Genomic DNA, 17,140 nt, shown 5'->3' on the forward strand with positions numbered 1-17,140 from the left:
CTATTATTTTGCTCTATTCCAACTGAAACACTATCTTAAGGCACTCTTCTAGCCTCCAACACCTTTGCTCTAACTGGAGCATCTTACTCCCCACCACACATATCTTTTATTAAATCCCTGCCATTCCTTTGAAAAAGGGATTCTTAACCTGGGATCCACAAACTTGTTTTAATCTATTGAAAACTACAGGTCAGCACAAATGCTTTCCTTTGTTAAGTCTAAGAATTTTATTTTATGCATTTAAAAAGATTGTGCTGCATACCTTTTTTATATTATTTTTCTTGCCCTTTTCTTTTTGGCAACACGGTTAATACGGAAATGTTTTGCATGACTTCACATGTATAATTGATATCCTATTGCTTGCCTTCTCAATAGGTGGGGGAGGGAGAGAATTTGGAACTCAACATTTCTAAAAAAATGAATATTAAAAATAAATTAAGTTGAAAAAAATGAATAAAATTAAAACAAAACATTATACTGTGGAGCTCCCAAGTTATTATCAGCCTGCCATATAAAAGGTTAAGAACCCTTGTTTCAAAGTGTAACTCATTTCACCTCCTCTAAGATGCCTTCTTTTTGTCTCCTTTAACAACTTGGTCCTCCAAATATGAAAAAAAAAAAACTTTATTCTGTAAGCAATCACTTAGCTACAACATACAGTATAATTATGTGCCATCCACTTCAAAGAACAACAGAATTTGAGAACTGGAAGGAAACTCAGTGACCATCTAGTTTGATCAAAATCCCCAAAGAAGCCCAACTAGCACATCTGTGACAAGGGGCTCCAGCCAGTTCTTGAAGAGCTCCATTGAGGGGGAAACCTACCTTCTGAGGGTGGTCCATTGCACTAATGGACAGCACTCATGGTTAATGAGACTTTCCTCCTTTTAAGCAAATCTAAAAAATTGTCCTTTTACAACAGCCACTTACTATTCCTGATCCTGCCTCTAGGCAGCCAAGCCAGGTAAGCAGGATTCCCTTTGTCACCATTCAAATACTCACCTCTTCACTCTCGAGTCTCATCTTCCTCCAATTCACCCTCATGACATGGCTTTGAGGCCTTTCCCAAGACTGTAATCTCCACGAAGGCAGGGGCTGTGTCACATCTTCTACTAAGTGTGCATAGTCCTTAATAAATAGTTGTCAAATGAATAAATACCCTGATAACAGGATGGAATGCTCTTGAGTACTACTATCATTGCTAGCCTTTACCATGACCACCAAAGTACAGGAAGCAACGTTTTTGTCTAATAATTAAAGGAAGGTTATATTATGGTTTGGGTATTTTATCATATTTAATTTCTTTGAAAACTGGTCATCTTTAAAGTGTATAATAGAACTGTTAACCAGAATATTCCACTAAGTCAATGTATTCCAAAACGTTATTTAGTGTACATAGTGCTTTCCACCAAAGTTCAATATTAATTACTAAGGTCTCTTGCCCCCTCCACTAATTGAAAAGCATTAAATGATGCTGCTTTTGTTGCACTTAAAGGTCAGATTTCTTGGTCTGGGAATCATGAAGCAACATGAAGTGACAAAAAAGCACAAAGCTGGATTCCCACTTGAACCCAACAATGTTCAAACATCATTTTCTTCCAAACTCTTTCCCAGAGAAGTCAATGGCAAACTGGATCTGATAAGCACTGGATGGTGGCTCTCCCACCATTTGGTATACATGAAATTGAAAATCTCAAGTTACATACAACAGCAGTAACAGACTACATATTAGTCTTCTTCGAACACTTGTTATTGGGGGAAAAAAGAAAACAAAAAAAAGTTTTACATTTACATTCATCTTTCAAAGAACACTTAATGTCACTAAAGATTTTTATATAAAATGTCTACCATGTCTGTCAGAACTGCAGCAATTTTGTGTGTCATTTCTGGTCTGTACAGTGGTTTGAACTTTTGCACATTGGCATAAAAGCAGTTGTTGTAGTGAGATTCCCAAATCCAAGAAATAAATGAGTAGGGTAACTTTTTTTTAATTGACAAAATTGGTAAACAATCAAGGACTAGGGAGATATTACAATAAGAAAACTTAGCTTTCTTCTTTAGGGTTCAATTAAAAGCTGCTTCCTAAAAGGAAGAGTTTCCCCTTCCCCACCCACTGCTCAGTACTCTTCAAAGATGGAGAGTCACATGCTACCATGGGTTCCAAACAGCATTTCACAAAGATCAAACCACAAACACACCCCAAAAAATGAAGCCCACTGCATGGCATTTACGTCATTTGCACATAAGCCACCAAGATTTCACCTTTGTCCCAGTTAAGGCAACCAAAAAAATTACAGCTACTTATTTGGTAAACAGTTCACAAACACAGGTACCAAAAATGCCACAAATCTGCCTAAAACATCCTGGCTTTGGTACAGCTACAAAAAGCTATCTGAAATTTTTTTCAAAAAAGACACTGGCACTTTAAAGGACATAACCTAGGGGTGCAACAGGCATAGAGGCAGACTTGTAGCAGGGAGCTATTTACAATATTGCAGGCAGGTATGCCTGACAAAAACACACGTACATTCTCACACAGACCATAAAACAGAATTATTTGGACTGATCTTTTTGAAAGTGCCAAGTGCTAAAGAAGCCAGCTATTTGAAGGAAATAATTTTAACTTGGAAGTTAACCTGGAGATCTAGGGGCTAGGCATTTCATAATCCTAGATCTTTACAACAGTGATTGCTGTCTGGAGTTGAAGGCCCTGATCAAGGCAAGTGGGTCTTAATGGAAACCTCCCTTCCTCTCATAATTCTACTCTATCCCAAAGCCTATCCATCTTTCCCCTTTGACAAATTTTCTCAATCACAGAATGATCTCCATCTTTTGAGACGGACGTTCTCACATCTGGATATCTTAGAAACCACCAGAAAGAGCAACTGAAGTACTACAAGAAAATTCCTTGGTTAACAATCACAGACTTTTAAATTAAATACGAATTGAACTTTCTGGAGGCAGGGGAAACAAGTTAGTACACTGTGTTCCAAAAGCCCACTTTAAAGTTATTAGATTGTGATCAAGGTGAGCTTAAGAGTCATAAAATAACTATTATGGGACATTAGGGTGCTCAAGGAGCATAAGAAAGTGATGATGGAGATAGCAGATTATTATTGGTCTCAATGGTTTTCAAAGTTACAGAAGGAAGAGGGCATATACAACTTCTCAAAGCATGACTTTTTTTTTTAAATTGGTCATGTTACAAAAGTACAGAAACACCCCCTGATGGAAGAAAAAGAAAAGGCAGCTCTCCATGCGGCAGTGGGCACTGGGAGAAGTCATGGACAATTCTCTACAAAAAACCCAAACTTTGGTATTTTGGATTTCGTGAGGTTTGCTACTGCTGTTGTTGATGCGCAGAAAAAAATGCCCACTTGTTCAAACTGCCAAGAGATGTTTTGTGTGAATGTAAAACACTGAGCGACCCATGCCCTCCGATAGCCAAAAGGTTCAGTCGTGCACAGTACGTTACTTATTTGGGGGCAATGACCAATTTTTCCATGAGAACCAAGTGGCATTGCTAAAGCTGAAAATTCAAGTGTGAGAAGTTCTTGACAACCACAAAGTGCCAGAGACCAGTCTGTGCTACAATTCTGGCCCTGGGGATCTACAAGCCAAAGGGAGATTGATGAATGAAAGCCGACCTAGGGCTAATGCCCGATTGTGGTACATGACACAATCAATACTGAGAAGCATTTTTTTAAAACACCCCAACAACTTTTTGAAAAAGCCTCATTTATCCTATTTTTGGAAACAAGGAAAATGAAGAGAAAATGGGCTTAAAATCATATTGAAAATAAAGCTTTATAAATGTTCACTCCAAATCAAGTATCCTTAGTTTCTGTTGAAGTTAACACCCTAACAAAGGTAATTACACTAGTTCTAATCCCAAAGTCATTTCCATGGTGTATCAAGAGATATGAGGTCAACAAGAATCCCTCAGGGTAAATGAAACCATTTACAACAAACAGATTGAGTAGGACACATGATTCCTGCTGCTAACTGCCTCTGAGGTCCTAATGTCAAGGTCACTACAAACATTCAAAATGACATCACTATTATAGAAAATACTATTAACTACTGAGTCATTTCTCCAGTTATCAAAAGAGGAGGGGGGAGGAGACAACAGAGTGGGGAGTGGAGAATGATGGGGGGCATAAAGTACAGTGTGGCATTTGGATTCCATCTGGCCAAGTTCACCAATAGCCAAGGCAGGGACAATTCCGTTTCAGCTTGTGCCAGCCCTGTTGGAATCGAAGAGCACGATCCTCCAAAAAAGTCTCTTCTGTTTGTTAGTTGTTCCAGAATGGTCAATGAGCTATAACTGAATTAGCAAGAGGAAATAATCCTGAATTTTATGTGGGAGTACACCTATCAGTGATTACACCATTGCTAACAGTCTCCTTTACCTTCTATTTGTGGACAACTCAATTAACCTAAGACTTCAGTATGCACCCCTCTTCATCTATTTGCGGTTAGGGGAAAAAAAACACTAACAAGACACAGTCTTCTCCAAAGGATATTTTTGTCCAAATCTTTTTTTAAAAAAGCTTGCAAATGTCTTGGGATTTAACCAAGGATTAAATGTTATTGAAAAGATGGTAACATCAACGTATTATGAATTCTTAACCTTCTCCCCATTTCTTCCAGGACACCTGGAATCCCGGGCAAATCTTTAGATGCTCATCCAGTGGAATCGCTGGCATGTGCCAGCTGTTACAGAAAGTATTTCACAGTGGCAGCTGAGAACCAGGAGAATTTATCTCCTGCTCAGACCTCTGCCCTGAGGCTGCTGGAGAAATAGCAAATCTAGCTCTTGACCTGGGACAAGGCTATGTGACTTGCATGGATCATATGCAAAACATTAAACTATAAGAAAATGCAAATGCTGCCACACCTCCCCCACCACCACCACCTTGACCTCCACTTTTAAGAGTATAAACACATGAAGACATCTGAAACCATTTTTCATCAACCAAAACCAATGTGTACAGACATGCATGCACACGCATGCACATACACAAAGATTCCCTTTCTGCGTGCGTGTATATGTGTGCGCGCGCACACGCGTGTGCGTGTGTCTCCTCTGAATGTAACAAAGTCTCAAGGTGAAGCATGGAAGAGATCAAGGTGGTGGCTGCGTGGAAGGGCCAAGAACTAATCCAAGGAGTATGTGGCCAGCCACAAAAGTGGTTGCAGGATCCGTAACACAGTGTTGTCCGTTTCCAAGGCGGAGTTGCTATTATTCCCTGTAAGTTTAATTTCTCTTAAGAACAAAAACCAAAACCAAAAGCCATTTGAGGAAAAGCCACGGTGGGGGAGGGGAGGGTGTCACGCAGCCGAACGCCGGCGGATCACAAAGAGCCCTCGCTGAAGCTGCCCCAGGTAGATCCTCATCTTTGTGCTGTCACTCGTCTTCCGAACCCAGATCTGCAAGACAAAGTGGGAGGGGAGAGAAGAAACATCACCAGGTGAGACCCGGGAACGCTGGGGAAGGGAAGCTGAGAGAGCTAACTAAAGAACTGCTCTGAAGATCAATAGTCAGTGCCTCTTAGTGATCTTAGGGAAGAAGGTGACGAAGCATTCTCAGTCCCTTTGCTTAAACAGTTCACCTCAATCCCTGTTCAGTTTTTAGCCTCTGAAACACAAGGTGCAGTTCTTCACTGGTTGCTTGCCATATGCCCTTGTTTGTCCAAAGGACTTTCTCTAGTTCAGAAGAACTGTGACCAGTCTTTATTTGATGAACTTATATGAGTAAAAAAGCAGCAAACAGTGGGTCTTTACTTTCATAGTTTTTTCTTTAAAAAAAAAAAAAAGATATATGAGGTCTTAAATATCATGGAACCTAGGATGGACAAAGGCCCTTTGACTTAACTCAAACAAAAAACAAATCTAAACTCTAAGATGAAGATAATACATTTGTAACCATACACTTCAAAAAAGATTTGAAAATAATTCACACTCTTCAGCCCAAAGAATATCCTGGCCATTTAACCACTCCATTTTCCTAAAGATAGCTCTGATTTATCTGTTCTTTTCATATTAAAACCATGGATTGTGACTGGTCCTTCATTTGAATCCTCCCCTTAGGCTCAGTTTCCTCATCTATAAAATGGAGACAATCATAGCACCTACTTGGCCCAGCAGAGTTATTGTAGAGCAAACACATGCTAGCTGTTACTATTATTCTACAGGCAAGCAATTCATCGATACGTATGACGAGCCAGCAAAGGAAACCAAAGCAGTCATCAGACAGGGAGGCAGAGTCAGGAGAAAATGAGGACAAGAACCCCAGAGAGAAGAGCGTGATGGGCAGTGTCAAAGGTCATGACACGTCCAAGATGAGGACTGAGAAAAGACAGTCAGGAGGAGGGATCTGGTATTTGGAGGGAGCAGTTTCAGCTGAATGACAACATCTAGAAGCCAGAGAGCCAAGAGCTGAGAAGATAATGAAAACAGGGGTAGGAGAGGCAGCTTTTTCTAGGAGTTTGGCAAATAAAAGGAGAAGAAATTTGGGACAACAGTAAAAGAGAATAATCGGGTCAATCAAGAGGTTCTAGGAATGGGAGAATCAGGAGAATCAGAAGGCAGGAGCGAAGGAATCAGTAGAAACATAGAGGTTGAAGATGAAGAAGCAAGGAGATATTGTGGAGAAGCAGATGGAAAGGAGCGGGATCAAGGAGTTGGCCGTGGCAAGGAAAAAGGCCACCTGATCACCAGAAAAAAATTGAAGGAAAGGAAGAGAAGGTGATGGGGTTGATGTGAAAAGGTTTCAATATGAGTAGAAGGGAGAAGGGAGGCACTCTCTGCAAATGGCCTCAATCTTCCCACTGAAGAGGTAAGGTCCTCAGTTAAGATGTTGGTGAGAAGAAGGGTGGGAGGCCTGAGGAGAGAGGAGATTAGGAACAGCTTTTGAGGGTTGTGAGACAAGCAATCAACTAGAAATAAAAGGAACACAACTCTTTACTAACCAAAAAAGCTTGTCCCTGGCTTTTGAAAAGAGGGAGCTATCTGGTGTGTCCCTGGTAAACACAGGGCTCTCTTGGGCTCCTAGTCATCTTATTCAGCTGTTGGTCAGAAAATAACCAAAGAAATTAACTTGGGGAGCTTCAATTCTGGCCACTGACCTGTTCTCTTCTATTACTGTGATTTTGTCTCCTCCCCCCCAAAATAAATTGGATGTGGTACTCTTCATAGAATCCACTGAAAGGCAAATTCCACCCTCCTCTCGCTGCTGTATTCTGGGGTGAATAAGTGACATTCCATGAAGGCCTTTTACTGCATTTCTTCCACTGTTACTGACAGATGTGTTAAGTGAGTTTCATAAGACACACAGGTTACAAACTTCTATCTCTCCTATATGTACACAAACATGATTTTCATACACACTTGTCAATTATTCTAGTTTTCAAAAAAAAGACTGATTTCTCAATTTCTTCTCTATTTCTAATTTAATATAATTAATTAGCTAGTGTGCAGCTGGTGTTTTAAAAGTCAACTATATTGGTAAAAGAAGGGGAAAAAAACCTATGAAGACTTGACAGTGTTAGTAAGTAAAGCTCTGGGCTGAAGATACAGCAGGACCATTTTAAACTTCTGCTCTGCAGTGACTCATTTGGCCACACTCCCACTATTTGTCACTTCCACCCAACCTACCCAATGTCAAGGCACCAGAAAGCACAGAGCTCCAATTTCGCTTCATAATGGACTTGAAGAATGAGCTGGAGAAACTCCAAGAGTTGAGAAATGTCTGTCTGTTACCACAGTTTCAACTAGTACTGCACAAACGCACCAAAGCTCATTCCTTTCCCAGGTCAAGCCTTTCCCTTGTTGTCCCTTTTAGACGCTCTATTAAGTCAATAAAATGGAGAAGTATTTCATCTTTACAATAAGACTGTCAGACTCACATTTCTGTTCTCTGTCATCACCAAGAAAAGTCCCTGCAAGTGTTAAGACTAACACATTGATTCTGTAGGCATCTGGTGGCCATGTCTGCCTTCCTTGGCATCCAGCAAAGTACCTTATAAATACTTGCATCATACTCCAAGGTATCAAAATTTCATCAGTGATTGTGCTAAAACTCCTTTTTACTGATATAGATCATAACCTCCCCCAAACCTTAAGTCTTCATAAGCTGTTGTAGCCAAATAAACCCTCTCATCTGATGGTCAATCCACTGGTGAAGATCCTTTCAACTTAACCAAGTGATCAGTTTAGTGGCAGTCAATAAGCATTTAAGGGCCTGCTATGTGTTAAGCACTGGTGTTACAAAACGAGGTCAAAGACAGTTCTTGCCCCGAAGGAGCTCAGTCTAATGGGGGAGACAACATCAAACAAATATGTACAAACAAGCTGGGAAGGGACTAGATTTAAGAGGGGTTGGAAAAGGCTTCTTATAGAAGGTGGATCTTAATTGGGGCTTAAAGGAAGCTAAGGAGGTCAGCTGTCAGAGCAGCGAAGGGAGAGCATTCCAGGCTTGGGGAACAGCCAGAGAGAATGCCAGGGTTCGAAAAATGGAATATCTTGTTCCTGGAACAGCCAGGAGGCGTGTCTCTGGATGAAGAATATGTAGCATGGAGTAAGGTATAAAAAGACTGGAAAGCAAGAAAGGGGGAAGGGAGAAGGATAGGTTATGAAGCACTTTGAATGCCAAATAAGGTTTTTGTATTTGCTCCTGTAATATAAGGGAATAGGGAGCCACTGAAGTTTATTGGGGGATGCGGGGAAGGGGGAAGAGGATGTTATATGACAATGACTGGACCTGCACCTTAGGATTAATGGCTGAATGGAAGCTGAATAGATTGGAGTACAGAGAGACTCGAGGCAGGCAGGCAGGCAGGCAGGCAGGCAGCCGCAGCCTCAGCCTCAGCCTCAGCCTCAGCCCCAGCCCCAGCCCCAGCCCCAGCCCCAGCCCCAGCCCCAGCCCCAGCCCCAGCCCCAGCCCCAGCCCCAGCCCCAGGCCCAGGCCCAGGCCCAGGCCCAGCCCCAGCCCCAGCCCCAGCCCCAGCCCCAGCCCCAGCCCCAGCCCCAGCTCCAGCCACTTCAATAATCCAGGTGTATAAGATGATGAAGGCCTACACCGAGCCTACCACCCTGGGGGTGGCAGTGTCAGAGGAGAGAAGGTAGTGTGTTTGAGAGATGTTGCCAAGGTGAAATCAACAGGCTTTGGCAACAACTTGGATACAGAGGATGAGAGATAACAGGGAGTACACGATGACTCCTAGGTCTGGGGGGCTGGGAGGATGACGGTAACTTCTATACAAAAATAGGAAAGTAAGGGAGGAGAGATTAAGGAGAAAGATGTGGAGTTTCATTTTGCTCCTCAGATACAATCCATGGCCAGGCCAATACCTGAATACTTTCCAGTTTGAGAAGACCTGCCAAAACTTATAATCTGGGATGGCTTTCAAGAAAGCAATGCCTCCCCACCATAATGAGGGGAATGACTTTGGACACAGCTGATATTATGTTTATTGAATGAAATGCTTTCTAATGGTAAATGATTTTTCCAGCAACAGTTCCATTTGCCTCAACTTCCTCTATGAGGTCATCCACGTCTGGTCTTGAAATCTGTCAGATGGACAGAGCCACAGAAGCATCTCCACCAGCTCACTTCTCAGACTTCGCCTGTGAGCGGAGGCTAGGAGGGCTATGTTTAGAAGGGGTGACTTTCCATTTACTCTGTATATACCCTGTACAAACCTAGCTGTACCCTCAGAGAGAACCTATCTTACTTAAAGACCTTAAAGGGATCCTGAGCCCCAGGTGAACAGAAATAATTTAGGTAAAGCACCAAACTGCTGAGTCAAAAACCATCTCACAAACTAGGCACATTTACAGGCATTTTCCATTTCAAAATCTGGGAGAATAGAAAAAGCTTATGTCATTTCATAATCCAGTTTTTATTAGATTTCTCCTGCATTAGCATGAATCAGTAACACGGAGGAGAGAGATGTAAAAATCAATTTCAATGCAAACATGTGTGCCCGGATAAAAGATCAAACCAAAGCAGCTTTTCAAGTTTTAAACTTTTTAAACTACTAGCAATGCAAGTCACACAGGGGTTACCAACCTGCTGGTAACAGGCTATAGTGAGAAGACTGACTTTCCTGATTGCCTTTTCATTCCAGTTTTGTTCTAATTAGACAACCCACACAGCTAAGACAGACTGCAATGTAAGGTCTACATGCTAGCGTCTGGGTTCTAAGAGGAGGGGAAAGAAATGTGTACGTACATGTACATACTGTACACACACACACACACACACACACACACACACACACACCCTACCTCATTGGCACCAACAGAACTGATCACACAGCTGATCTTGGTGTTCTCTTTTGACTCCAGATAGATAGCTTGGCTCTTGTGGTACCTATCAAAAATAAAATATGAATTAATGTTTTTGAGGCAACCTGGTTATTTTCAATGCCAGGATAAATCTAGAATAGACTTAGAACAACAGGAGGACTTGCATCTAAGAACTAGATGATTTCTGAGATGATTCCCTGCCCCGTGAGCGTAACACTAAAGTTTTGATTCGTAACCCTGCTTTCCTTAGCCCTTAGGCTTTTGGTATGAAGTGATCAAGCTTCCACTTTCCAAGCAAAAAGTAGGGTTAGGCAACTTTCCAGTGAGTTTGGCTCTGCCTAAATGAAGAATTAATGAGGAGGTAGGCAAAAAAAAACCAAGTTCCACAAGAGTGTAACAAACAGGTTTCTCTCCCCATGTCCCCACCCTCAGTCAACCAAGTCTTTTATGTTTTCTGCCCACTCTACTCCAACCTGGACCTTTATAAGGAATCTGCAGTTCAGGAGCAAGGTCAAGGATCAGAAAGCTACAGCAAGGCTTTGAAAGCTGGGCCATGGCAGCTGCCACCAGGATCCAGCAGCAGCTGCTGGATTACATGTGTAAGAAACCTCCACTGAGCAAGCTCTGGCACAGCCCAGCCTAGAAGCTCTTCCCATTCATCCTCTCATGGAGAATCACCTTTCAATTGGCCCTGGTCACAAACACTGGTTCTAATCAACCTTCAACCTCTGATACAGCTCTGCATCTTACCAAGCTGCACAAAGTGAAGTCATTTAATGTTACAGAGCCAGAAAGGATCTCCGAGATCATTTCATCCACCCCCCTCATTTCACAGAGGAAGACATAGCAAGAACTCAAGTCTTCCTCATGCCAGTCCAGTGCTCTGAAAGGTACACAAAGTGTGCTTATTTAAGAGACTAACATTCTGAAAGAAGCCCTTCCCAATCCTCTTACCTGCTAGTTCCTTGTCTCTGAGCTCAGATTCCACATATTCTGTATATATTTTGTCTGACACTAGTTGCTTGTATGTTATATCCCTGCTAGGCTGTAAGCACCTTGACAGCAGAGCCTGTTTTTACCTTTCTTTGTATCCCTAACACAGTGCCCTGCACATAGAAGGGCCTTGACTCATTAACTGATCGTAGGGAACATCATTCCAATGACTTTTTATTTTGCTACCTAAGAGATTTAAACCAAAGACATGACCACAGCTTTCCTATCAGTTTACTAATGTCTTCTGAAGAAAGTGTTTTATAAATGTCAAAACAATGAGTCCTTATTATTTTGCTTTCCTAGTGAAATGGGTCCTAATCAACTCCATGAAAAAGAAAAGACTCATAAAACTTCCAGATTGCTTTTTAAAGTCTCCAAACAGTTTCAAAGGCCTGAGCTAGTGATTACAACTAGAGAACTAGACAAACCACACCTAGTTCAGATAAGGAGTAGTCAATAAAACTGCTTACAGGATAGTCATGATGCCGAACCACCACAAAGTCTCAAGTGTGTAACAAAGAGGAATGGCTGAGAACATTCTAGAAGTTTACTCATCAAGGACAAAAGTAAATCTCTCATAAGGAACAGCCCACAAATCCCACAGAAGCAACACAATTCCTTCAACCAGTAGTCCATAATACAGCACAGAGGAAGCCTCCCTATTATTGCATTTGGGAAACTATCAAAGTATAAGCATAGGCGTACACAAGTGAGCTATAAATAAATGCTAAAATAATGCATATTTGTAAGAAAACACCTCACAAAAAAGATACTTTTGAGCAATTAGTCACAAGTCTTTACGATACTATCATCAAAGCACTTTAGAAAGAATACTAGGAGGATGGAAATAATGCTACATATTGCAAAGGTCTGCCTGCCAGTCAAATCTGGAAAACTGCCAGTTAATTCCAAGGAAATCTGTCTTGGCTATGTTCCACTGTGCTTGAATGATATATCCCAAGTAGATGACCACACTGAACTACCTTAGAAATACTGTCTGTTGACTATGAAAGGTGAACAAGGATAGCACCAACAATGTGGCCCATCTTCTCTACAAAGTAACAACTGAGATTTGACCTTGGGACTCTATTCCCCAGCCCCCACTCCCCATCCCCACCATTTGAGGAGTTGCTACAACAAGAAGCAGGGGATTTAATGCCTACCATAATTACTAACACATATTGTACATGCTTCCATAAGGGAGGGCATAAGCCACCAAGGCTGTCACTACTCCAGAGAAATGATCACTTCAAGTCCTACAAGAGAGAGATTTCTTAAAGAACTTCCTAGTTAAAAAAAAAAACAATGAAAAATGACAATATCATCTGAAGTTTCTTTTTCAGTTCCTGTGAATTGATGAGCAAAAAAAGAACACAAAAGATTTAAAGGCAAAGACATAACATTCCTCCCTGCCATAAAAGCCCAACGCTTCAGAACACAGAGGATAAAGACAGGTGAATTTGTGACTTTTCCAGTGATAGCTTTGCCAAACTTCCTGTATAAATTCATGTTCCCAAAAAATACTTTAAATTCTGCAGGAAGGCAGAAACAACCCAAAAAACCAAATTGCCAAGCACTGGAATCTATGTAGTGTATGATTAATGGTGACTGCACCTGATCATCACCAGTTCTGGTGTCCTGACATTTTGCCTAGTTTAAGAGGCCAAACAGAATTGGACCTGCCATCAAAGGAACCGGAGGGCCCTTGGAACAGCATTATCTTTTTTTAAAGAGGAAGGGGGCAAAGAAAGGCAAGTATTTCAATTTCTTATTCAACTAGATTTCCTGCCACTAAGGTTCTGTATTTCACAAAGAACTTCAACTACAGCTACAGAGCCTCAGACAAGTGAAGTTCTCACTGTAAATATTCACTATTTGGGAAAGGTTAAGCTCTCTTGAGCTAAGTGAGTTTCTTCATTTCTGGTGCACATTAACAGCTCCAGTTTTAATATAATGGGAGGCAGAGGGGAGTGAGAAGCCCTGCATCCTGTTGATTTTTAAGTATCAACTACTTTAGACAGGGATTCTTATGACTCAAAATGGAAACAACTATTACAATAGTATATAAAGTGGTTAAGTGGAATGACCTGGGCAAAGAAGACAAAGGAATGCACATCTTTAGCAAAGGAATGCTGTCCAATGACTATTCATTCTAAAACAGGGGCTCCAGATTGCAATCATTTTGAAGTCATTGGGACACGTTTTGCCCAGAAACACAGTTCATAAAGGCCCAAAACGGTGTTACGGACCCAAATGATGTCACAAAGATCAGAAAGGATATAGTTGATTCTCTAGACTATATCTTGATTTCTGAAGTAAAAGCAAGAAGGGGTAGGGGAGAACTTCAAGCCATGGGATGATACCAGAAGTCAAGCATCAAAAGTCTTGTGAGAGAATCAGCAGCTGTTTATATGAACACATACACATTATTAGCCAGGAGAGGGAAAAGCCTTGCCTTTCATCAGAGAAATATTCCACATTTTATGAAATCTTAAGTGCAAGGGGTCAAAGAGGAAAAATGTAAAATGCAGAGAAACAACTTTAGACCCAGCAGAAAGCAGCAAATGAAACTTTAATCCTGTTTTGGAAGTCCCATGCTTTTGAGGAGCTTATTTCTGAAGGAAGAAGGCAAATGGCCCTAAAATGGCTGTTGGGCTCAAAAGGCAATAGCCTTCCCTGTGAGAAGAGCGGAGTCATTCCAGAGTCTGTATGAGTAGTCCAGGGGAAGCTTTAGTCATTTCTTCCAATGACAGCTTTGCCTGAACTGCTTTATATTTGTGTTTGGCAGGGAGGAAGAGAGAGACAGAGAGAAAGACAAAGGAAGGGACTGGACCCATGAATTAGCACCATAAAGCTTCTCTAGTTATGGGTGAAAGATGTAAGATGTGTCTGTCATCTGAGGAGGTCATGATGAAATTCTTTTGGTTCTTCATGCTGAGCCCATCAAGGCTGACCACAGGACTTGTGCCCAGGCACATCAGCACTTGTCCTTGGGAATTGAATTCTCAGGTCTACTTTTATTTTCTTTTGAAAGATTCTGATTTTTCTGATCATTCACCCATATGACACATTTCGTAAAGTCTTGGGATAAACTTGGGAGAAGGAAGATGCCCAGCAACGTGCTTACAAAAACAATGATCAGCTGAAATACCACAGGCCTCTATGACTCATACATACGTAAGAACGCTGGGGAGATTTATCATTTTGGAAGATGGTTCTTATGTGTGGGTTTGCTCTTTAAAGGTTATTTGGTTTTCATGATTGGAAACATTTGTCATCTGCTTCTGCTCCGCTAAGTCTGTGCGGCTGCCCCCCTCTGCCACCTGGTGGCCAAAGTCTAGATCTGCAAGTTCATGACACAAAGAGGATGACTCCAGACTTCTGAGTGCCAAGGAGAGCACTCACTGCCCAACCCACAAAAGCGCTCCCAAGGCTCCTTACGATGCTGCCAGAGAAACCAAAGGGTGGCCACATACTGGACAGCTCACTAAACTACTGGTGGATACCCTGTTTTATTTTGGCAATAAAGAAACTAACCTGCTGAAAGAGATGAAGAGTGTCTGTCTGGCCCCAGAGCCCAGGACAGGAAGACCCCGTGTGCCACAGGCCACGCCAACACAGCTTGAAGATGCCCTGTCAGTGACCTCTAAGCAAACCATACTGGAATGTGATTCAGTCAAATGCCTCATTATGACACTGCTCTGATGAGATTAACTGCTCCTTTCAATGTTGTGCTGAATATCCTGTTTTCTTGTTACCAATTAATGATGTTGGGAATGGAGGCAAGCCTTTAACCAAGACACATCCTATAAAAACATAAAGTGATGACCCCTGACCTTAGTTAAACATATTTATCTGAGGGCAGCTAGGTGGCGCAATGGACAGAGCACTAGCCCTAGAGTCAGGTGGACCAGAGTTCAAATCTGGCCTCAGACACCTGACACTCACTAGCTGTGTGACCCTGGGCAAGTCGCTTAACCCAGACAGCCTCTCCAAAGAAAAAACTAAAAACAAATAAAAAAACACCCTCTAAACAAAAACAAAACCCATACTTATCTGAAGCTGGTAAGGTTTTAAGTAGTTTCATAGTGACTGCCCACAACATAGCTCCCAAGTCTATGCTCTACACTTAAAGTCAGTACCAGGTCAATACTACCAAACTAACTGAAGCACAGACATAACCAACAATCCAAAGAGACACACAGAACAACCTTCCAATTCCCCTTTCCCTCCTCCTCCCTCCCCTGGCCCTCAGTTCCTTTTGGGATCTCCTACCTCCCAGCAGTAATGAGCGTTCTTTTAACCACCACCTACCATCTTTTATCATAGTAGAGTTTGCCATCTTCTATCCGAGCTTCGAACCGCTGGGCAGGGGACTCTGCAGGTGTAGAAGGGAGATGCTCTGGAGAAGAGGGAGATGCTGAAAAACCAAACACCATCAGAATCACTGCTCAGGTTACCAGATCACATGCTTGATGAAGAACATTTAACAATGAAAAACTTAAACCACAAGGGAATATTACATAAGATAAAAGGATAACTCCTCTAATAGCCTTGGAAATGGAGCAAAATGAAATTACCACACTGGTCCAAATGGAGGCTGAACTTCCCCCCCCCCCCCCAAATCTGGCTCAGATGAAATCTGAGTGAAGTCTGTAATTACAGCTTTATGAAGAAAATGACAATCGAAAAGGAAAATGAAAAAGACAAAGGAAGCAGTGATGACAAAAATGAATAAGATATTTAGTGGATTAAAGAAACCTTTAGTGGTAAATATATTTTTAATACAGTAATTTTGTGTAACTGTACTGAAATATAGCTATTTTTACATAGATACCTACACACGCAGGCACATGTGCACACACACATAAGCTTATCTTCCCCTTTTAAATGAGATCTAATTTTAGAGGTAGGGCCTGAATTGGGGGTGATCTATATTTAGACCATATAATACGGTCTTTCAGAAGATGCACATGACTAGGCAGAGCTAGTTTCCAGAGCAGAGGCACTAAATGTGCAGGGCATGGCTGAAGCAGCACTTTTGGCTATCAAACACAAAGCCCTAAGTGGTCTAAAATACACTCCATACTGACTCACGCAGGTCTGTCCCCACCCTGACCCCTGACAATGATTTCAGAGATTCAGGTATGTTCTACAAGGAAAGGCAACCCAACAGAGAAAATCTTCCAGGGGCGAGGGGGAGGGTGCAGAGACATGACACAGGGATAGACTTTTATTTCTTTTATCCAAATGGGGAATTTTCATCTTATCTTTAAAAAACTGATTAATGTAGAACTGAGTTGGAAGGGCCCTGAAGCAACAGCAATATTTACAAGGCGACAACCAAAGACCAAAACGCTAACAATTATATTTAACACTAAACTCCCGAAAGCTCATAATGCTGGGCATCTTGCTGGTTACACCACACAGATGGGCATGGTGAATGTACACTTATATCTTATGTCTGCCATATAAAGAGTGAGGAGCCTTTTCCTACTCACTCCTCGGATTTCTCTTATAATAAATTCCAAGGATAAACAAGGTTAAAAAATCTGTAAAACAGTAAATGGGAAGGGAGGAGAAGACTAAAGTCTCCTTTTGGTTCTCCTCTTGGTACCTTTGAGCAGATTGAGAACAGGCTGTTATTTCAGAAAAACAAATGAATCAAATAAGACAACCCTACAGTGACTCCTGGACAAGTATTTACACGTTTTTATAACAGGATCAACAGACAACACAAATGCCAATCCCACGAGGCACTTACCTGGTCTCTTGGGTGATTTAAGCTGCAGGAAGAACAAAAAAAAAAATTAACTCCAGTAAAAATCTCCTC

General features: G+C 41.6%; 1 protein-coding gene across 1 annotated transcript in view; it reads right to left on the bottom strand.

Annotated features, from left to right (window-relative positions):
• Positions 1-1,968: 1,968 nt before the first annotated feature.
• The window catches only part of SUDS3 (SDS3 homolog, SIN3A corepressor complex component), a 47,571-nt gene continuing 32,399 nt past the window's right edge, over positions 1,969-17,140 (bottom strand). Inside the window, exons 9-12 of the mRNA XM_036760573.1 lie at positions 17,072-17,093; positions 15,622-15,727; positions 10,294-10,378; positions 1,969-5,433 (exon numbers count right to left, since the gene is read on the bottom strand). Of these exons, the coding sequence (XP_036616468.1) occupies positions 5,335-5,433; positions 10,294-10,378; positions 15,622-15,727; positions 17,072-17,093 (312 nt within the window). The 3' untranslated portion in view covers positions 1,969-5,334. The remainder of the gene's footprint in view (positions 5,434-10,293; positions 10,379-15,621; positions 15,728-17,071; positions 17,094-17,140) is intronic.

This window comes from Trichosurus vulpecula, chromosome 1, assembly GCF_011100635.1.
Source record: "Trichosurus vulpecula isolate mTriVul1 chromosome 1, mTriVul1.pri, whole genome shotgun sequence".
NCBI classification, from domain to species: Eukaryota; Metazoa; Chordata; class Mammalia; order Diprotodontia; family Phalangeridae; genus Trichosurus; species Trichosurus vulpecula.